General features: G+C 46.5%; 1 protein-coding gene across 3 annotated transcripts in view; it reads right to left on the bottom strand.

The window, feature by feature from the left end:
• CCDC149 (coiled-coil domain containing 149) overlaps positions 1-22474 on the bottom strand; it is a 108194-nt gene extending 85720 nt beyond the window's left edge. For 2 of the 3 annotated variants that reach the window (XM_010362987.2, XM_030924235.1), the window contains exon 1: positions 22279-22474. In XM_010362987.2, coding sequence (XP_010361289.2) covers positions 22279-22341 — 63 coding nt within the window. In that variant the 5' untranslated portion in view covers positions 22342-22474. The remainder of the gene's footprint in view (positions 1-22278) is intronic. The other variant, XM_030924230.1, reaches the window with a different exon arrangement.
• Between the last annotated feature and the right edge of the window lie 317 nt (positions 22475-22791).

Below are 22791 nucleotides of genomic sequence, written 5' to 3'. Positions count from 1 at the left end.
AAAAAGTCAGGCAGAAATTTATTCTGGGACATGGGTGGGTGTACAATCCCGGTGATTCAAATCACTGAAGTTTTCAGAGGACAAACTAAATTGGAAACACTGCTCAAGGTAGGGTAGGGACTCCATCCAGGTCTGTTTCTCTGGCTGATAACTGCGATGGGCTGATTATGTTAGCAAAAGGCTCCCATGGGTGACCCAAATTAATTATGGCTTTCTGGGAAAATGGCAAAATCTTCACTGGCTGCAGATCACCAGTGGACTGCAAGCCAGTGATGGGCATGATTTGACTTGCTTTTCTTAACAGTCCATTTGACCACCACCATCAACACCTCTGTCATCACTATTGATCAAGAGAACATTTAAATGACAACAAAAATGGGTTGTTTGAACGTTTACTCCCTTGCATGTGCATCTACAAGATCTAATATTAAATTAAAAATTCCTTTGGAGAAGTGCATGTAGATATCACTAATTCAGATAAGCTCAAGGTTTGGGAATCTCACTTTTAAAAAAGAAAATTTGTCAGGCACAGTGGCTTATGCCTATAATCCCAGCACTTTAGGAGGCCAAGGTGGGAGAAGTGCTTGAGCCCAGGAGTTTGAGACCAGCTCGGGCAGCATAGTGAAACCCCTTCTCTACGAAATTTTTTTTTAAAAAATTAGCTGGGTGTGGTGGCACACACCTGTAGTCCCAGCTACTTGGGAGGCTGAGGCAGGAGGATCCCTTGAGCCCAGGAAGTTGAGGTTGCAATAAGCCATGATCATGCCACTGGATTCCAGACTGGGGGAGAGAGTGAGAACCTGTCTCAAAAAAGAAAAAAGGTCAAAAGAAAATTCAGTAGGCATCAGGATCATCATAAAGAGTAGCATCAAAATGGATTGTTAAATATATGTCCAGGCTGACCATTCCAAAAGGAGATGAAATTCAGAGGCAGAGAGACTTAAAAAGATAGAAGGCAGTGGATACTCCTAAGACCCAGGGTGTGAGTCAGACTTCCCGTTGGATTCCAACTCCTGCCCTACAACTTCTAGCTGAATGATCTTGGGCAAGGAAAGAAATCCATTGCTTGCTGAGCCTAAGATCTTTTATTTGCAAAATAAGGACTATGATAGTACCTACTTCATGGTACTGAAGGAGTACCATGAGATAAAGGAGTTTGCCAAAGGAGTAAATGAGATAACGAAAAGAAGGCTTTTAGCCCAGTAACTGGCATGCAGTTGCCATTTACTTAGAGCTTATACTCATCATCATCATCATCATCATCATCATCATCATCATCATCATTATCCATAATCATCATCTTCCTGGTTAACATCAGCACTGCTTGCTGACCACTTACGTGGAAGGGTACAAAGACTATAGTAGTTAAAACAAGTCCTTGGGAAAGACGTACCAAGCCTGATGGGCTCAGATCCCAGGTATGACCATAGAAGCATCAGCCAAAACACTGATGGCAGGCACTGTTCTGGGCAGTTTTTCACATTAGCTCATTTGATCCTTACAAGGAGGCCCTCTGAGGTAGGTACTATGAGGATCCCCTATGTAAAATACTGTCCAGTGAGATGGAAGCAACAGTGTCTGAAACATTTCCTTTCCAATGTTTTAGACTTCTGGAACATTTCCTTTAAGGGAGGGGCACTGTCTTTGTTCATGTTTTGTTGCTATTACAGAATACCAGAGACTGGGTAATTTATTAAGAAAATAAATTTATTTCTCACAGTTCTATAGGCTGGGAAGTCCAGAAGCATGACACCAGTACCTGCCAATGACTTTCTTGCTACATCATAATACAAATGAGGGAAGGCATCCCATGGTGAGCAAGCACTCAAGACAGAGAGAAAAGGGGGCTGATGGCCCTCAATAGCAAACCTATTCCCATGATAATGACATTAAATCCACTCATGAGGGCAGAGCCTTCCTGACCTAATGACCTCTTGAATGTGCCATTTAGTAACACTATCACAATGGCAATTAAGTTTCCGTGTAAGTTGTGAAGGGGACATTCAAACCATAGCAGGTTCACTCTTGCCTATGTCTACCTCCTTCCTGCCACATAGTGGTCTGCAAAGTGGAAAGCCTCACGCAAGGAATGATGAACCAGAAAAATGAAAGGTGGCTGGGTCCTTAACAGATTGTAAGCCAGCATACCAGCCCTAAACTGCCCACCTCCAAATTTACTGCACTTCAGAAAAAAATAAAGTTCAATATTATTTAAGCCATTATTATTTCTGGCATTTCATTAAAATAAATCCTAAATAAAATACTAACATACCCACATAACTGGTATGAGGAAATTGGGCACCCAATATTGTAAGATTTGTAATCCACTTCACAATCAGAACTCTGTGTCACCACTGACAGATGACATTGGTTATCTGAGACACAAAAGTATGTAAGTACTACATCAGGGCATTATGTAGTCAAGGTTTTAAATAAGAGAATGTTTCCCTTCTAGTACAATCTAAAATACAGACTTTTTTTTTTTTTTGAGATGAGTCTCACTCTGCCGATCAGGCTGGAGGGGAATGGGGCAATCTCAACTCACTGCAACCTCTGCCTCCTGGGTTCAAGTGATTCCCCTGCCTCAGCCTCCCTTAGTAGCTGGGATTACAGGCACCCACTACCATGCCCAGCTAATTTTTGTATTTTTAGTAAAGACAATCGGACAGGCTGGTCTCAAACTGCTGACCTCAGGTGCTCTGCCCACCTCGACCTCCCAAACGGCTGAGATTACAGGTGTAAGCCACCACACCAAGGCTCAAATACAGACTTCTTAAAAATGAGGGCTTCAGTGTACCAGGTTGGTTGGTCCACTCATTCACTCCTTCACTCCTTCATTCATTCATTTGGTGAGACTGTGTTAGAGTAGGAACAACACAGACTTCAGAATCAGAGAAACCTGGAGTTCAAATCCCAGCTCTGGCTTTCCTTGCATATTCCCTGATGTTTACTTATCATCTTTTAGCTGTACTGAAAGTCATATGTCAAGCATCCAGCACAGGACTTAAGCATTAAAAAGGGCTCAATGAATGTTTCCTTTTTTCTTCATATAAGCTCCTGAATTGAAAATTACATTAAAAAATCTTCATGTGGTGCCTGGCACACCGCAAATGGACACTTAATATAATTTTATTGCCATTAGTAATAATAATAAGAGTAGTGGTAGCAATCAGCATAGTGGTTGTAGTGATAGTGGTAGTAAAATAATCAAAACCTAAACTGAGAGAGGTTGGAGGCAGGTTTCCAAGTGTGCACAGTTAATGCCTACACAATCAAGACTCAGCTGTTCAGCACTGAGTGGGAGGGTATTTCTGGGAGCTGTGTGGAGCTTTTCGCCTCCTTGTTGGTGTCTTCACAAATTCCAGTAATCAAAATAGTTATTTCCTTCCTCACCAATGTCATCTTAAAAGAACTTCTCTCTAAACCCAGGTGCTTAAATTGTCCAGTGACTTTCTCTCTTCTTTAAGAAGAAGTTGAGGAATGGGAGAAACAAGCACCTTAGTATTTGTTCTCCTGTAAACACCAGAGCAAATATATGTTTGAAAGGGCATCTCACAACGCATGTTAGGATGTGAGATACTCTTTCGAACATACACAGCAATGGTTATTAGAATGTTTAGCATAACACATGTATATTCAAAAAAACTAAGCAAGCCACAGAAGGCACAACCAGGCCTTGAAGAAAAAAAAAATCTCAAAGTCGCTGACACCCCTGTAGCCTGTGCTAGAACCAAAGAGAACCCCTCATGCCAGTCATTTAGGCTTTCTGATAGTGGGAAAAAATAGAGTAGGCATTTCTAAAACATAGGCTTAAAGTCCAGCGCAGGCACGGTTTGTCAATATCGTGGAATCCCAAGCTGCCGCTCTGGCGATGATGATGATGATGATGATGATGACGACGACGACAACAATGATGCTGATGATGGTGAGTTAATGACATGGAAACTATTCACTACTTATTGCTGATTAAGAATAAGAAGAAGTTATAAAAACAGCATATGGCACTGGAAGTCTAAATAATGGTTGCCTCTGGATGAGGTAGGAGCAATATCTTGGCTCAGAAGGGCATAGGAAGCCTTCTGGGGAGCTGGGAACGCTCTAGAACCTGCTCTGGGTGGTGGTTAACGCAGGTGTGTGCACATGTAAAAATGCACTGAGCTTAATCCCAGCACTCTGGGAGACCGAGACGGGCGGATCACGAGGTCAGGAGATTGAGACCATCCTGGCTAACACGGTGAAACCCCATCTCTACTAAAAAAAAAAAAAAAATACAAAAAACTAGCCGGGCGAGGTGGCAGGCGCCTGTAGTCCCAGCTACTTGGGAGGCTGAGGCAGGAGAATGGCGTAAACCCGGGAGGCGGAGCTTGCAGTGAGCTGAGATCCGGCCACTGCACTCCAGCCTGGGCGACAGAGCAAGACTCCGTCTCAAGAAAAAAAAAAAAAAAATGTACTGAGCTGTCCACTTAAAACGTGTGCATCTGCTGTCTACATGTTAGCCTCGATACAAATGAAATAGTAAAACAGCCTATACTATAAACTCATTTTTAGAAATTAGGGCATGGAAACATGGAAGATTACAGCAGTCAGCTCTGGGTAGTCAAATTGTAGGTGGCTTTTTTTCTTTTATATGTATCTATATTTTCTAAATTTGGAGGGTGCAGAGAATTGACATTGCTCGATGTTTAAAGTTAAAATCCAGTTACCCAAGGCATTTCTCATCTCTAGATAACACCTTCACTCATTCACTTTCTTCTCAAACGTGTCCTCATTCACAGCTTCAGGCAGTCTGGGGCAGGCCCCTCATGGCTACCTGAGGAAATTCTCTACAATGGGGATGAAGCAGGCATGGGGTGGGGAGGTGAGTCCGAGGTATTACTAGATTATCTCACTTCCTTGGAGCCTCTGCTCAGACGGGACTGGGTCACCAGGTGCACCCACCTTCAGGCTCCCACAGCAGAGGGGCTATGAGACCATCCTTTTAGGATGACCTGACCCCACTCTTGTGGACTCCTCAGCCCACTGTTGCTCAATTTTCAGCCTATACTGAAGTCTGGGCAGGAATCTAGAACCAGATCCCAAAAGTCTCCTTTTCAGCTCACATTGGGTTTAGATCAGGTGAGCAGAAGCAGAGATGAGGAAAGCAGTCTTGCAGCATGCAAGGGCTGCCGCCTCTCACCTGGAAGTAAGCGTGCTGGGGGCCTGAATCCAGGGTTCCCAGCACAAACCCGGGGTTCAGTAGGGAAAACATCTGATAGGAAGTTAAAACTGAGCTCCTCTTGCTTGCTTCTTGCTGAGTGACCACAAAGAAGGACGCTGAATTTCTGAGTATTTCACGAACACTCTGAATTACCATGTCTTTATTTATATAATGACGTCACTACCACTGCTCAAGTCTAACCCACAAGCTTGTTATGAGGGTTCCATAAGGAAATGGGGAGGAAGGTGATGACATCCTGGTGGACTGTGTACCCCAACTTTTGGCAGAGTGCCTGAGACACAGTAAATCCTTGTAAATACCAGTTGAAGAAAGACAAATGTAAGGAATTATTTTTATCATTATTTTTCTTAATGAGAAGACCATAGGGACCAAATAAATTGCATGATTTCCTTGCATAAGAGTCAACCGTAGGTGGTAAACCACCTTTGGAGCAAGCTTGAATACTAGAGCAGAAGAGAGTTAAAGCCTGGTGGACGTTCAGACACGCTATAATACAGGTCAGACCCCATTATAGAAAGTAGCTCTTTATAACAAATGATTTCCCACCCACAGCCTCTGCCTAGATTTTTTTCAAGCAATATATCTAAGATAATAAAATTCCAGTTTGCAAGGAAGGAAGGAAGGTAAAGAAGGGAGGGAGGAAGGAGTTGACTTATAATAAGCTCATAAATCCCTTAGAGCTTATTAAAAGGTGATTTGACTTACTACCTTGAAAAGATCACAATCTATATTTTGAAAGTCATGTCTGTGGGATAAAAATGAATACAAAAGGACTTTGGGGAAAGAAACAGATGATAATGTTGTTTGGACAAAAAAAAATGAACATCCTTGTGTTAATTCAGTAGTTTTTCAATTTAAGTATTAACTGAGAAACCGTGAGGTTTGTCATCTCTTTTAGATTTTTCCACTATATGCAGGACATTGTGCCAGTCACAGTGGGAGATTCAAAGATGAATTGGTCAGTTCCTGCACTGGAGTAACTCCAAGCTGGAAGCAAGGCACAAACCCATGTAATTCCAACCCACGGCGGCCAGGGAGACATGCGGTCAGAGAGGCATGGCTAGATGTTGTAAGATCACAGAAGGGGAGGAGGGCTTTTAGTCTGGGGGCAAGAGAGTTGTGACTGAAGCTTGACAGAGAAGTAAGAAAAAGGAAGAGAACAAGAGCTCCAGGCAGAGGGCACGGCCTGATCAAAGGCTGGGTGTGTGGAAGCATGGGCTTCAGACAGAAATGGAAGTGGTTGTTTTCCAGGAGTGCAGGATGTGTGAAAAGGAGAACGTAAAAATAAGGCTGGAAAGCCTGGTTTGGATGAAAGTAAGAAAGGCCTTAAATGACAGCAGAGTTTGGGCCAACATGAGAGCTGACGGGAGCTATGGAAGTCTGTGAGTGAGGAAGGGTCACGGTTAGAGTGTCGCTTCCAGGGACTTGATCGGGCAGTAATTAATGCAATGGAAAGGTACAAGGAGACACAGGAGGTAGGGAGACTGCTGAAGAGGCCCGCAAAAATCCCAGAGAGAGGTTGCTATGAGTTCTTTGTGAGCAATTGCAGTCTTCTTTCCTAAGCGCTGAAATCAGCTTAATAAAAGCCTTATTCAAACTCCAGCAAATCAGCAAAGGAGAGTGGCCAACAGATGCTCTGAAGGCCAGAGAGGGGCAGAATGAAGAGGGAAGAACAATTTGGGCATGAGTTTGGACTTGGGCACAATAAGAGGCATACGAAGTCAGAAGGTAACTAGGAGGTTCTCAGAAGAGGCCGTGGAAATGGCAGCTGCCCAGGCTTGACGGAGCAGCCTGCACGCACGCTGCAAAGTCTGGCAACGCCAGAGACTGTTGGGAAGGAAGAAGAGGTTACAGATTGACCCCAGCAGCACTCACCAGGTTGGAGCAAATTAAAAAGCAAATTGGAACTGGCTAGTGAGAGAGAGTCCCATCCCTGCCATTTCCAATACTGCCTTGGTCATGGGGTCTGCAGATGGCAGAGCAAGCAGGCACAGCAATCTGCGCCCCATCAATATGATTTTTCCATGGCGTCATGTTGACAGCCAGCAGCTGACACATCACCTCTCTGCAGGAGCATCTCTGAAGCCCTGGGGAAGGGTTTTCCCAAAGCCCAAGCAAGGATAGGAGCATCACCTTGTCTGGAGAGGGTTGGAGGCTTTAAAACACACTTTCATATATATCATCTCACTTTATCATCATCTTAACCGAGAGACATCCTCACTGTATGAAGTCCAGAGAAAATGAGGTATTGGAGAAGTCAGGAGATTTGCTCAAAACCAGGTAGCTACCTACTGGTGGAGCTTGGTGACGTACAAAACCCACTGCAACTTGAGCCTGGAAGCTGGCCAGGACATTGGGCATGTTCTGGGGCACTTCAGACACTCCCAGCTCCCTTAGGGCCATGACTGGTCTAGGGGAGAGACTGGAAGTGGGGCACACCAGCAAGGTTGGCTTCAAAGAGAATCCTGGAAATGACAAGGTTAACTGCCTTTCCTTCTTATTCCCTCCCTTCTACAAGCTACTGCTAAGTGTCTATCCTGTGCCTAGTATTGTGCTAGACATTGGTGACCACCCACCATTCTGAGAGCCCCCATCCTTAGGAACCCAGTTACTCTGCCAACAATGCCCCATACCATCTTCCCACATGTAATACACCATTCATTGCCTAACCTCTTGGGGCCCAAGGGAAGTGGGAGACCCAAAGGGCGTCTGTGACATTTGAGCTGGGCTTTAATATGTGAGTAGGATGTCACCTTTGGACATAAGCAAGTCTTAGAGATGCTATAGGGCATGGAATGATCTGGCCAGAGTCAGGAGTACTACAAAGGGTAGGGGAGGTGGTGGAAATAAGGGATACAGAAGTTACCAGAGATGGGGAGTGGGAAAGGCCCTTGGAGGCCAACTGAGGGATATGGCCTTCACTCTGCAGTCCCTAGAAAGCCATCAAAGAGCTCTCAGCAGTAGAGTGATAAAATCATTTCTATGCTTAGATGATGACTCTAGTAACTGCATGGAGGAAAGATGGTCCTAGAAGATACTCCAGGGAGAGGGGTTGAGAATCTGGCCACAGTGAAAGAGTGGGAATGGTGACATGGATGCCCTATTTAAGGACTTGTTCAAAAGCCAGAAAGATGGATCTTAATGAATAAGAATTAGAATCGGGTTGGGAGGTGTAAGTTGGGAAGAAGAATCAAGGTAGACTTCACAGCAATACCATTGAGGCGGGATGGAAGGAGGAAAGAGAGATAGGAAAGGTGTAATACAGAAGGAGCATGAGTTCCACTGAGGGCACACTGAGTAAAGTGTTTAGTTCCTGGGGACATGGCCAGTAGTCACATAGAGGGATGCAGAAGCCCAGCATGTAAGAAAAGAAGAGGAGGCTGTCTGGAGTCAGAGGCTGTACAGCCAGCAATCGAGTCCTAAAGAAAGACTACTGGGTGTGGTAGTTAGGAGGCTGGTCTTAGGCAACCTTGGCAAGAGCATTATCAGGGGCAATGAAGCTGTGAACGGGAGACCTAAGTGAGTTGAAAGTGGATAAGGGCAAAGGGAGACACAGACACAGACAGGCTCCTGTGCTCTCCCCAAGCCCCAACCCTGTCCAGTCCCTCACATACACTCCTGGCAGATCAGTTCCCTCCCCAGTGCATCCAGGCAACTTCTTCTACTCAAAGGAGATTATTGTGCCATTGTTCACCTCAGAATGAATGACATACTCGGGACCCTCACGCCCGCTACACAGTTAACAGGGCATTTGAGGCCTGCCTAACAAACACCCGATGCCCCACTATGTGTCCCCACCAGAGATCAGATGATCTGGGATTTCCCGCAATAAGTCTTGCATTTTGCTACATCTGCATCTTTGCCACCTCCATTCCTTCTGTCTAGAACACCCTTCCTTTACATCTCCATTTGCTGAAATTCTGCCCAACCTTCCCGGCCCAGGTGCCACCTCCATTAAGAACCCTCCTCAATCCTCCAATCTAAATTAGCCTCCCCTTAACCTGAAGAATGCTTATCACAATGTACATCACAGCGTAGTGACCTCATCCCCATTCTCTATCACCACTGGACAGTAAACTCCTTGAAGGCAACTGTCATACGCAGAAGGCTTTGCCCATAGTAATGCTCACTATGTAACCAGCACATTGAATGCTGACCTTGTCCTCTGTTAGACATCCTGTCCCACTGACATATGAGGGCTGTCCTTCACTCCTCCTTCACATCAACCAGCCAACTCACTACAATGGTGGCTCTCTCCTGACATCACTGACCTCTACCTTTGTGCCTGCCATTAACAGAGCTATAGGTGGGCAGGCACATCCATGAGCTACTTTCCCTAAATGAGGATGTGAGATCAAAGTAGAGGCTCTGCAAATGGGCCAGAACCAGGTTGGTTCTGTATTCTGTATCAGTGCCCTGCCTCAGGACCTGCACACCTGAGCCACTGCATGATACATCATCATTCCAGAATTCCTATCTCCTGCCCCAACACAGGTGACCGCAGTCCTTTCTCTAAGGAGCTTGTCAACTTATATAGGAGTTAATATCTACACAGAGACAAGGCTCCTCTCTTTCTTAGGTAGCATGTGAGTGTGACAGGATCAGTTTAAGCTGAGCCACATAAGGCAACAGGACGAAGAGCTCACTTCAAGATTGGCATCATGGAGGATTTTAGGAGGGATGTGGGTTTCCACCCCACCTTAAAGGACTGGTGAAGGCTGTGGTCGGAGAAGAAGTGGGAGGCTCACCTGGGTGAGGTCAGGGTGTGAGACAAAGGTGGGGGAGCCAGAATACATGGCAGATCATTTTGACTGAAGCAGCCAGCTTATGCGGGGAGCAATGAGACAGAGGCAGAAAGATAGGTCAAGGCCAGCATGAAGAGCCTCGAACACCAGGTGATGGGGAACTACCGCGGAAGCTTTCCGAGTAAGAGGACGTTGTGAAAAATGTTTTTTCTTAAAGGTGGTTTAATTGGCTAGCTGTACAGAGGATAAGCAGACTTGAAGAAAATCTGATACCCTGAACAGTATTAGGGTGTTTGTTGCAATAAAATAGCTTCAGATAATGAAGAGAGTGGACCAGAAGACGTGAAAGTGGAAAGACTTCAAAGTAAAAATCAACCAAAGGTTTGTGTTCTCTGGGAACCAGGTCTCCCCTACCACTGGCACCATTCTGCCTGATGGGCCAGAGAGAGGTGCAGACTCTCAAACTTAAGCAACTTCTCTGCCAGGAGGTACCAAAGCCCCAGTATGGTTTTATGGGTGGAAAACCAGGCAGTGAGTAATAAATGTCATTCACTCTGGTCATTTTCATTCAGGGACTGGCCAAAGTCCTCTTCTCATCTTCAGCCAATGTATTTTATTCAACGTGAAACTCACTATATTAATTTTTTTTAACATAATAAGAGTGGAAATTGTCAATTTTGGGAGCACATATGTGAATTTCCCTGCACAGGAGAGAACATGAATCCCATCAGTTAAAAATAGCAGTTGAGCTCACTTTCCCCCACACACTAATTTTAATAAACTTACTCTGAAATTAGCCTGCCACTATGAAGATAACTGCTCATCGAAAATGTTCCCAGTAAGCACTAATCTTGCTTCTCAAGAGCTCAAGTACTCCCAGGAAACTCTGAATGATGCACAGTTCTGAAGAGAACCCATGCTCTTCTCACCAGACTCATATCCCCTAACCTCCTATCACTTCCAGTACCACCACCCTCCAGCCATGCAGCAAGGGCCATCTTGGACTCATTCTATTCCATCTCTCCAATCCTGCTAGCCATGACTTGCTGTGGGGGTCTTCCTTTAGAATGTTTCCCATAGCCATCCCTTTTTCTCTATCCCCACCAATGCTATAACCCCTTAACACCTCATTCATTCAAACGTCCAAGCATTCATATATTCTACGTGTATGGAGTACCTGCAATGGGCAAAGTACAGTGCTAAGTGCTAAAGTTACATATGGTCCCTACTCTCAAAGATTTCAAGATCTTTTGGGTCCAGAGGAGAGACAGATAAGTCAAGGGTTAGGTTGAAAACTACATGATAAGTGGTAGGACTTAGGTGCAATGGAAATAATTGAGAATGTTGATGGTGACAGAAAAGGCTAGATTACTGGTATCTCTTCCTAAATTGTCCTTCCCTGATTCCTGGCAGGGTCACCAAATTAGTTTTTATATCATCACAGCCTGGCATAGTACCTTGCAGACAATACAGATTCAGTAACTGAATTCAGTGGAAACCAACCTATCCCGAGTATTTTCATCAATTTGTACTCCAGTTAACAAAAGCGTTCAGTGCCTCCCCATTACCAGCTATATCAGGGCACATCCTGCAGCCTGGCTTTTGAAGTCATTCACCATCTGGTTCTCTCTGGTTATCCAATCTCATTTTCTGCTGTACCTCAACCCAGAGATTTCTGCCTTTATCTGGAGCATCTCTGCAAAGGCCACCAACTCGGCCCAGGGCTCATGCCTGCTCATGATCTCCCTTGTCCTCTTCAACCAAAGGGAAGGGACTCAGTTAAAGCTCAACTTCTAAGAAGCTTTTCCCCACTCCATCAAGCCTCACCAACTGCCTACATTAGTGTCTCAGATCTATTGCTCACTATTGTGCATGGTGTTTTTATCTAATAATAACAGCTAATAAGAACGAGTATTTTAAGCCAGGCACGGTGGCTCACACCTGTAATCCCAGCAGTTGGAGGCTGAGACTGATGGATTGCCTTGAGCTCAGGAATATGAGACCAGCCTGGATGACAAGGTGAAGCCCTGTCTCTCCAAAAAATAGAAAAATTAGCCAGGAATTGGTGGCTCATGCCTGTAGTCTTAGCTACTCAGGAGGCTGAGACTGGAGAATCACTTGAGCCTGGAAGCAGAGGTTGCAGTGAGCCGAGACTGTGCCATTGCACTCCAGCCTAGGCAACAGAGTGAGACCCTATCTCGAAAAAACAAACAAACAAAAAAAGAGTATTTTAAAATATTAACTGACAGCCTATCTTCCCACCTTGCTTCCATTTCCTGCAACCCTTACCCTAATTCTTCCCCACGTCTCTCTCCCTTTTTAAGAAGCCAGACATTCCGTCTTTACATCTAAGAAAGGCACAGCCCAGCAGAACACAGGTAACAACTGACTGGCTTTTCCATTTTGAGGGCCTGCTCCCAAAGATATGAGGGCACAGTTGAGTCTCTCCAGTGGTGCCCTCAACCATAACTCCTCAAAAGACTGGAAAGGATCTTCCAAGTCGAGAAAAGGGCAGAATCAGAGTACAAAGGAGAGCCTGGTTATCAGTCTCCGAGGAACACTGAGCTTGGCCCAATCAGCCTGGGGTCAAGAGGGCAGAGCAAGGACTCGGGGCTGAAATTTGGGGAGCACAGCTAGTTTTGATGGAAACCTGATGAACTCTGGAATTGGAGAGATGAGGAGTAAAGCTCTCTGTAGCAATGGCTGTTTTAAATATCCATTCACCTCCTTTCGAAAAATATTGAGTTTACTGAGGTATAATTTGGAGAAAATTTCATCCCTTTTAGGTGTAAGGTTCCATGAACTTCAACAAGCTTACACAGTCATATAACCATCATTACAATCGAGACAGAATACATCCATAAATCCAAAAGATTCCCTCACGTTTCTCTGCAGCCAGTTTCCTCAGTGTACCTTCAGGCTCTGGCAATCACTGATCAGTTTTCTGTCTTTTTAATTTTTAGTTTTGTTTGTTTTGTTTTTTGTTTTTTGAGATGGAGTTTTGCTCTTGTTGCCCAGGCTAGGGTGCAGTGGCACGGTCTGGGCTCACTGCAACCTCCACCTCCTAGGTTCAAGCAATTCTCCTGCCTCAGCCTCCTGGGTAGCTGGGATTACAGGCACATGCCTCCACACCCGGCTAATTTTGTATTTTTAGTAGAGACGGGGTTTCACCATGTTGGCCAGGTTGGTCTCAAACTTCTGACCTCGGATGATCCACCCGCCTCAGCCTCCCAAAGTGCTGGGATTACAAGTGTGAGCCACCGTGCCTGGCCTTAATTTTTACTTTTCAAAAATTTCATGTATACCTTGATTGTGGTGATGGTTACACCAGTGTATGCACACATCCAAACTCATCAAATTGTACACCTAAAGTATGTGCACATTTTAATATATTAATTATACCTTAATAAAGGTGTTTTTAGAAAGATACAAGACAACATTAATTCATGAGTACAAAATAGTCACTCTTCACAAATGTTAAAACTATCAGCTTTTACCCTGTACCATGTACCCTGTAACCCACTTCCCCCAAATGAGTTATTTGGTTGTGGCTGCTCTGGGCACACTGCCTATGGGGTAGCCCTGCTCCACAAGGAGCAGTACCTCTCCTGCTAAAATAATTATTTTTTAAAACAAAGATTTTTGGTTGTATACTGTTTGAGTTACATACATAGATGTGCAGACAGGTGTGGACATGTGTCCTCATTTCTCTTTGACCCTACCTAGGAGAAGGATTGCTGGGTTGTTTGGTTAAGTGTATGTTTGACTTTATAAGAAACTGCAAACCTTTTCAGAAGTGACTTTACTATTTTACATTTCCTCCAGCAACGTATGAGACTTCTAGTTGCGGCCGGGCGCGGTGGCTCAAGCCTGTAATCCCAGCACTATGGGAGGCCGAGACGGGCGGACCACGAGGTCAGGAGATCGAGACTTCTAGTTGCTCTGCGTCCCTGTCAGCTCTTAGACGATGAGTTTTGTAATTTGTTGCTTTTCCATTCTAATAGGTATGTTGTGGTACCTCACTGTGGTTTCCATTTACATTTCCCTAATGACTAAGGATGCTGAGCCTCTACTCTTTGCTTATTTGCCATCCCTCTTCTTCAGTGCAGGGTTTACTTAATCCTTTTGTTCATTAAAAAAATTCAGATTGTTTCTTTGTTTTTGTTCATTTGTTTGTTTGTTTTGAAATGGAGTCTCACTCTGTTGCCCAGGCTGGAATGCACTGGTGTGATCTCAGCTCACTGCAACCTCCGCCTCTGAGGTTCAAGCGATTCTCCTGCCTCGGTCTCCCGAATAGCTGGGATTACAGGTACATGCCACCACACCTGGCTAATTTTTGTATTTTTAGTAGAGACAGGGTTTCACCATGTTGGTCAGGCTGGTCTCGAACTCCTGACCTCATGATCCACCCGCCTCGGCCTCCCAAAGTGCTGGGATTACAGGAGTGAGCCACCACGCCTGGCCTTTCTTCTTCTTCTTTTTTTTTTTTTTTTGAGACGGAGTCTCGCTCTGTCGCCCAGGCTGGATTGCAGTGGCCGGATCTCAGCTCACTGCAAGCTCCGCCTCCCGGGTTTACGCCATTCTCCTGCCTCAGCCTCCCGAGTAGCTGGGACTACAGGCGCCTGCCACCTCGCCCGGCTAGTTTTTTGTATTTTTTTAGTAGAGATGGGGTTTCACCATGTTAGCCAGGATGGTCTCGATCTCCTGACCTCGTGATCCGCCCGCCTCGGCCTCCCAAAGTGCTGGGATTACAGGCTTGAGCCACCGCGCCCAGCCCGGCCTTTCTTCTTATTGAGTAGTGAGAGTTCCTTTTATATTCTGGATACAAGATGTGTGTTCTGCACATATTTTCTCCCAGTCTGTGACTCTTTATTGTTTTAACAGAGTCCTCCAAAGAGAATATAATTAATATATTAAAATGTGCACATACTTTAGGTGTAACTTTTTAACTTTGATATGTCAACCTACTCATTTTTTTTTGATAACTTATCTTTTTCATGTCCTATATATTCTTTCTGTCTTTTTTTCTTTTTTTCTTTTGTGAGATGGAGTTTTGCTTTTGTTGCCCAGGCTGGAGTCAGTGGCGCGATCTCTGCTCACTGAAACCTCCACCTCCCGGGTTCAAGTGATTCTCCTGCCTCAGCCTCCTGGGTAGCTGGGACTATAGGTGCGTGCCACCACGGCCGGCTAATTTTTGCATTTTTAGTAGAGACGGGGTTTTGCCATGTTGGCCAGGCTGGTCTCAAACTCCTGACCTCAGGTGATCCACCTGCCTTGGCCTCCCAAAGTGCTGGCATTACAGGTGTGAGCCACAGTGCCCAGTCTACTCTTATTTCTTAATAGGACCCTCCCAAAGTTAACATGGGTGCATTCTGCTAAAGACTACATTTACAGCCTCTCACAGCTAGGAGTGGCCGTATGACTATGCTCAGACCAATGGGATGTGAGCAGATGTGATATGTACAATTCTCCACTCATCCCTAATTAAAGAAAAGCCCCTTGCCCTGGAGTTCCCCCTTCTCTCTTTCCCCATTCCCATGGGCTGGGACACAAATGTGGCAGCAACAAGCTTCAGCCACACAGATGAGGACCATACCCTAATCGTGGAGCAACAAGATAAATCTGAATTCTTAGATGACTCACGGAGCAGGGCTGCCCTCCATGCCTGAACCACCACACTCACATGAAAGAGACACAAATGTCTTACCTTATTTAAACCACTCTATTTTTGAGGCAGGCATATTTCTTACAGTGGCTTAGACTTTACCCTAACAAATACAGCCGTATTTCTTAGGAAGTGAAAACTAATCCCCAATTCCCTGGACCCAGCCTTGGTGTTGTGACATGCTGTGTGCACAACAGTTTCCCATAGTTTCCCATAGACCCAGGGTGATTTGAGGGCAGCATAATAATTTAGCCCTAGAGTAACTCAGGGGCAGCAGAACAAATTTTTTAATTTAATTTTATTTTATTTATTTTATGAGACAGAGTTTCACCCTTGTCGCCCAGTCAGGAGTGCAGTGGCACAATCTTGGCTTACTGCAACCTCTGCTTCCTGGGTTCAAGCAATTCTCCTGTCTCAGCCTCCCAAGTATCTGGGATTACAGGCATGTGCCACTATGCCCAGCTAATTTTTGCATTTTTAGCAGAGATGGGGGTTTTGGCCGGGCTGGTCTTGAACTCCTGACCTCAGGTGATACGCCTGCCTCAGTCTCCCAAAGTGCTGGGATTACAGGCATGAGCCACCGTGCCCAGTCAAATTTTAAAAATGAATAAAACTTGCCCCACCTTGGTTGGGCAAGACAGCAAAGTTCACCATGCCCAGAACAGTGAAAAGCAGTTCATCAATTTGTTCTTCATTCACCCAAAAGTAGCATGGACGTGGTGCAGACAGCCAGAGGGCCAGAGGACATCTGGGGGGGGGATGAGAGATGACACAACAGTGACCTAGAGTGACCAAGGGCAAGATACTAGACTAAATGAGGAGCGTGTGGATAGATAAAAACAGCCCACCCCAGCAACCCAGCCAATGACTTAGCCTTAGTCTAAGTATTTCATAAGTCCCCTAGAATTAAAATACAAATTCAGGGAAAGGGAGTGGTGTGGCTTCATATGCAGATTACATTTCCACTACTCAAACAACAAAAACTTGTAATCAAAATTAAGGCATTATAGCAAATTATAGTTTTCACAAACCAGAGTTTCTGTCGTGAGGTTCATGCTCACTATTCTACTGCTGCCTTGCCTGGCAGAGGCCTATGTACTCACAAGCATTATTTCATTTGATCCTCACAATTAGGATCACCTATGAGGTAGGTACTTTTATTACCCTATTTAAAGACGAGAAAAAAGAGGCTCAGAGAAGTTACATGGTGCAGTCATTCCCTCAACACCCATTCTCCCTCTTCTGGAAAGCCCCCCAGTTTTACTTGGGGATCTACCCTAGCTCCACTCACAGTCCATGTATCCTGGGGCAGGGCTCCAAACACAATTCCGGGCCTAAAACAATCAGATCACTAACCACCTGAGCGATTTCTTGCAGGATAGGTGAGTGATCTAAGCGGATTTAAATGGAGCATCCCAGGGTTTCACAGGATCTGCTAGAGAAGGGTCTCGTCTTCTCCTCTGGACTTGAACTTGAGAGGCTGGGAGGCTGAGACTAAAGCCAGGCAGCAAGCAGACTCAAAGATGGAGAGAAACTGTCTTAGTGTTGAATCAGCTGAAAGCCAGCCCTAGCATGGAATTATTAGTCATATTAGTTATATTCACTTCCAAGGGCTGCCATAACAAATTATCACAAACCGGGGGACTTAAAACAACAGAATTCAACTGTTACACAGTCCTGGGGGTTAGAGTCCAAAATGAAGGTGTTGGCAGGACCGTGTTCCCCAGTGAGGCTCTCGGGGAGGATTCTTCCTTGCCTTGTCCTAGTTTCTGGTGGTCGCCAGCAATCTTTGGCTTTCCTTGGCTTGCAGCTGCATGACTCCAGTCTCTGCCTCTGTTGTCACATGCCTTCTTCCGTCTGTGTCTTCACATTTTCTTCTCTTTGTGCATCTCTGTGCCCAAATTTGCCTCTTCTGATAAGGACACCAGGTCATTGGATTAGAGCCCACCTAAGATGACCTCATCATAACTTGATTACATCTGCAAAGACCCTACTTCCAAATAAGGTCATATTCACAGGTGTTTGTGTAGTGGCAGTTGAGGGGAGGGTGTTAGGACTTGAACACATTGTTTTGGGGACAGGATACAACCTACAATATCAGCCAATAAATTGCCTCTAAGCTTATCCACTTTGGTTTGGGTTTTTGATCTTTCGTACCAAGAAAAAGGCAGGGCCAAGACTTACCCCCAGGTCTCTTATTATCTTCAGCGTCAAAGTCAATAACTGAAACCCAAAGCTGAGTCTTTACCTTAATTAACCACAGAGCTGGTCTCTATAACTACTCAACCTCTCTTTTCCAAATATCAGTGGCTAGGCCAGGCACAGTGGCTCATGCCTATAATCCCTGCACTTTGGGAGGCTGAGGCAGGAGGATTCCTTGAAGCCAGGAGCTCCAGATCAGCTTGGGCAACATAACGAGACTCCATCTCTATTTAAAAAAAAAATGACTGAGCATGGTGGCACATGCCTGTAACCCAGCTATTCAGAAGGCTGAAGCAGAAGAATCCCTCGGGCCCAGGAGATGGAGCTAAAGTGAGCCAAGATCGCACCACTGCACTCCAGCCTGGGCAACAGAGTGAGACCTCATCTCTAAAGCAACAACAACAAAAACCAAAAATCAGTCTCTACTTTGGGTGGAGGCCCACGGTTAACTGTCTTCTGCCTCCTGGCTCCTGCATACAACATGCTCAAGGAATAGGAGATTGATTGTTATCTAATTAACCAAAATTCAAACAGTGAAACGGAATTATGTATAGTTTATCATAGAGTGGTGGGCTGAGCAATGACCAGGATTTTTATCTCGAAAATAAAAACTTATTGATTGCCTGCATAGCTGCACTTTGAAATGTCTCCAATTTTGAAAGCTCACCTCAGGTGGCAATAAGAATATCTGCCCCTCCCCAGACATTTAATTTTCAAAACAGAACCCCGGCCATGCTTCTTTCACACGCATGGGTGTGTTTACTTCAGGGCCTGAGAAAAGGCTGTAATTTCAGCTTATTTTACCAAATATATGAAAATAAAACTGATCTCTGTAGGATCGTTTTTAATGAAAACTGCTTCCTCGAGGCAAGCGGAGGAAGCGAACTGATTGAAAGAGAGGACAGGGCTCTGGGCAGGTGATGATGAGGTGAAAGAGACGTGATGGAGAGAGGATCCAGGGTGGGAGGCAGCACCCAGGACTGCTGTAGAAATAAATGCAAGTCCACGAAAATCCCATGTAGTACAGATTAGCTGTGCAGTGATGTCTTCCTCAGGTCCTTCTGCCAGGTCCCCAAATCACTTTGTAACACCACAGCTGCTGAGCACACTCTTCTCTGAATCTTACCTGGCTGGTACCAGACCCAGTCACACCCATGGAACCCCTGCCAGCCAAACCTGACTGGGCAGGGGAATCACCTGGGCAGCTCAGCTTGTAAGAAAGGCAGATCGGGGGCTGTACCCCCAGGCACTTTCGAGCAGCAGGTTTATTAGCTTCCTGTGGCTGCTTGATATGGTTTGGCTCTGTGTCCCCACCCAAATTTCATCTTGAATTGTATTCCCATAACTCCCACGTGTTGTGGGAGGGACCTGGTGGGAGATAATTGAATCATGGGGCTAGTTTCCTCCATAATGTTCTCCTGATAGTGAATAAGTCTCATGAGATCTGATGGTTTTATAAAGAGGAGTTCTCCTGCGCAAGCTCTCTCTCTTTGCCTGCTGCCATCCATGTAAGATGTGACTTGCTCCTCCTTGCCTTCCAGCATGATTGTGAGGCCTCCCTAGCCATGTGGAACGGTAAGCCCATGAAATCTCTCTTTCTTTTGTAAATCACCCAGTCTCGGGTATGTCTTTATAAGCAGCATGAAAATGGACTAATACATTGCTGTAACAAATGATCACAATGGGGTGGCTTAAAACAACAGAAGCATATTCACTCACAGTTACAGAAGCCAGAAGTCCAAAATCAAGGTGTCAGCAGTTGTTTTTTTCTGGGGACTTTGAGGGATAATCTGCCTCTTCCAGCTTCTGGGGGCTGCCAGTGACCTTTGGCATGCCTTGCCATGTGGCTGCATCACTCCAATCTCTACCTCTGTCTTCACATGGTCTTCCTTTCATGTATCTCCATCTTCCCATAGCCTGCTCCCTCGTGTGTCTGCAGCTTAAATCTCTGTCCTTTCTCTTCTAACATACCAGTCACTAGATTTAGGACCTACCCTAAATCCAGTGTGATCTCATCCAAAGATCCTTAACTTGATCATATCTGCCCTATTTCCAAATAAAGTCACATTCGCACCTACTGGGGTTAGGTCTCAGATGCACCTATGGCAGGCAGGGGGTGGGGAGCAGGCAGGGTACATAATTCAACTCACTACAATAAATTTGGGAGAGACTCATAAACTTGAACTTTTCACAGGCACCCAAAATGACTCTGATGCAGCTGATCTGTAGGCCATACTCTAAGAAACAGTGATCCAGTTGCTGGGGACTCAAAGTTGAATCAGACATGGACTCCTTCCTTGGGGAGCCTGCCATCTAGCAGAAGATACAGACAGATAAGCAATGATTAAAATAGAAAGTGTGGCCTAGCGAGGCTCAGACAAGCAATGCTCAAGCAAGGAATCAGACAGACCAGGATTCAAATCCTGCCTCTTCCACTTACCAGAGGTGAGGCTCTGAGCAAGTTCCTTAGCCTGTCTGAGCCACTGTTTCCTTATCTATAAAATAAGAAAGAATTCCTACCTTATGTCATTATGAGTATGAGGCCATGTAAAATGCTTAATATGAAGGATGCATTCAAGAAATAGTCATCAGTTATTATTAAGGTGGGAAGCAAGACCCATTTTCACCTCCCCCATGGCCCCTGGCTATGTGTTCACCTCATGTTTGTGAAGTTAAGGAGGTGTTACTCTGGAGAAACTCTGCTGGGATGGGCAGGAAAACTCCTGAAGGACCTACTTCAGGATCCACTGACTTATTCAACAAGCATTTTTTGAGCACCTGATGCATACAGAGCTCCGTGTATAGGCCCTGGAAATAAAGAGCCAAACAAAGCACATAGCCTAGTGAGGAAACCCATTGTTACAATAATGTGGTCAGCGCAAGGTGGAGGTAAGCCCAACCCACTGAGGGGCATCCCATGCCATTTAGCACTTGAAGTCATTCCATCCTTTAGTTCACTCTTACTGTCTACGGTGTGACCTTCCTCCCAGACTATATCGTGAAACCCCAGGAGTTCTTTGTGGGTAGCGGAGTTGTCTTATTCACCACAGAATCCCAAGCACCTCACAATGTACCTGACTCCTAACAGGCACCTGATATGCAATTGTTGGAGTAGTGAAGATTCTGCTGCTATACAAGGGGGTAACACCAGACTTTTAAAAAGAACTACCTCCAGCTCCTCGACTACTAAGTATGATTCTTGATGGGACCAGAAACAAGGTCCCCAGAGGATCTGTCCCTTGACATAAAGCCTGTCAGTTTGAGAAGATGGAGCCAGGCTGCAATACAATGGATCATAACACCAGACAGTTAGGAGAGCTTTCAACTACTAGACCAATGCTGAGCAAACTAAACTAGGGCAGAAGCTACCGCATGTCATTCCTCTTCAGAAACACAACGCTCTGCACACACTGGGCATGAAGCACTATTATCAGACTGACCTGGAGACCCAGAAAACGATGAAAGGAGTGAGACAGTAGAGGGTTTCCCTTCCCACACCCCACAAGGGAAAAGATAAGAGCAAACTGATACACTCCGCATTGTGTGCACAGGATTAAAGAAAAGGAAGCCCCAAGTTGGCCTTGGGCTGGAGCTTGGTTCTCAGAAGGGAGAAATTCCCCGGCATGGGTAAGTAATACCAGGATAAGTAATACCAGGAACTGCCCCACAAATGGTGGCAAATCAGGGCAACTTACCTGCGAGAGGAAGACATCCGCATTCCCTCTCACCTGGAGAGGCCAGCAGCTTCTCTCAGGGGGAACTGAAGAGCAAATAGCATAGGAGGCTGAAAGTGGACCCCCAGGGTATGTTAATGACAAAAGAGTCTCAGGGCAGGGGGACACGTTGTTCTATGCTTCCACAAATCGAATCACTTCTGCACCTGTGTTTCACTTTTTTGATAAATGCCCCTCCCCACCTTACACATGGTAGGCCCAAGTAAACACGTGTTGACTGAATTGAGCAAGTGAATGAGTGAACAGCTGCGGCGGACTCCTGAACTCCCCCAACTCGAACCACCGAATTCCACCTGGCCCAGGTGCCACCCCAGGGCTCGGATTCTCCCCCATGGCACCACCTTCCCGTTTCAGTCCCAGGCGTCCAATGGTTTGGCTCCACAACAGTGGCGAGCAGGCAGGCAGGTGGGGCTTGGCACCTTCTCCTCCCGGATCCCAGGGCTTCAGCCTCCAATCCAGGGCCAACCCCTGCCTAGGGAAGGCCCCTCCCCAAAGGCTGACACCAGATGGCGCGGAAGAAAGTGGCGCCCGCCCAGACCCGAAAGTGCGGGAGGAGCGGCGCACCTGGCGGGGTCGCGCGGGGGCGGCAGCCGCGGCCACTTGGGGTGCGCGCCCCCCGCTAGTCCCTCCCCTCTCTGCCTCCCTGGGGGCGCGGGCCCGCGACGGCGGCCGCTCGGCCCGGCCCATCCCGCCTGGCCGGCGCCGCGGCCTCACCTCGCTCACCAGCCCCTGCCAGTCGCTCTCGGTCCGGTCGCCGTTCATGGCCTCCTCCTCCATGCGCGGGCCTGCCTTCTGGACCCCCGCCTCCTCCTCCTCCTCGCGGCGTCACCGCCGCCGCCTCCGCTGCGCGGGCCCCGAGAGGGCCCGGCGCCTCCGAGCCGCTGCGCCGCCGCCTCCCGCGGCCGCCCGCGCTGTTGACTCCACGTCAGCCTCCGCGGGAGGAAAGGGAGGAGGGGCGCGGCCGCTGGGGCCGCAGACACAGCCCGGGCCGCAGCCGAGCCCCGCCGGGCCCGCCCCGCGTCCTCCGCCCACGAGCCCCACTCCCTCAGCCCCGCGACTCCGGGCTCCGCGCCCCCTGCCCGGCCTCTAGGCAAGAGGAAGCCGGGGTCTCAGCCTATAGGTCACTCCGGACCCCTCAGCGCTCTGCGCGGAAGGCGGGCCCCACGGGCAGTCCTTTGTCCCCCGCAAGAAACAAATCCCCTAAATCCATTCCTTCTCCGACCACCA

This window comes from Rhinopithecus roxellana, chromosome 2 (genome assembly GCF_007565055.1).
Source record: "Rhinopithecus roxellana isolate Shanxi Qingling chromosome 2, ASM756505v1, whole genome shotgun sequence".
Classification (NCBI taxonomy): domain Eukaryota; kingdom Metazoa; phylum Chordata; class Mammalia; order Primates; family Cercopithecidae; genus Rhinopithecus; species Rhinopithecus roxellana.
Note: the sequence above shows the minus strand (reverse complement) of the source record. Positions and strands in the feature narration are given on the sequence as shown.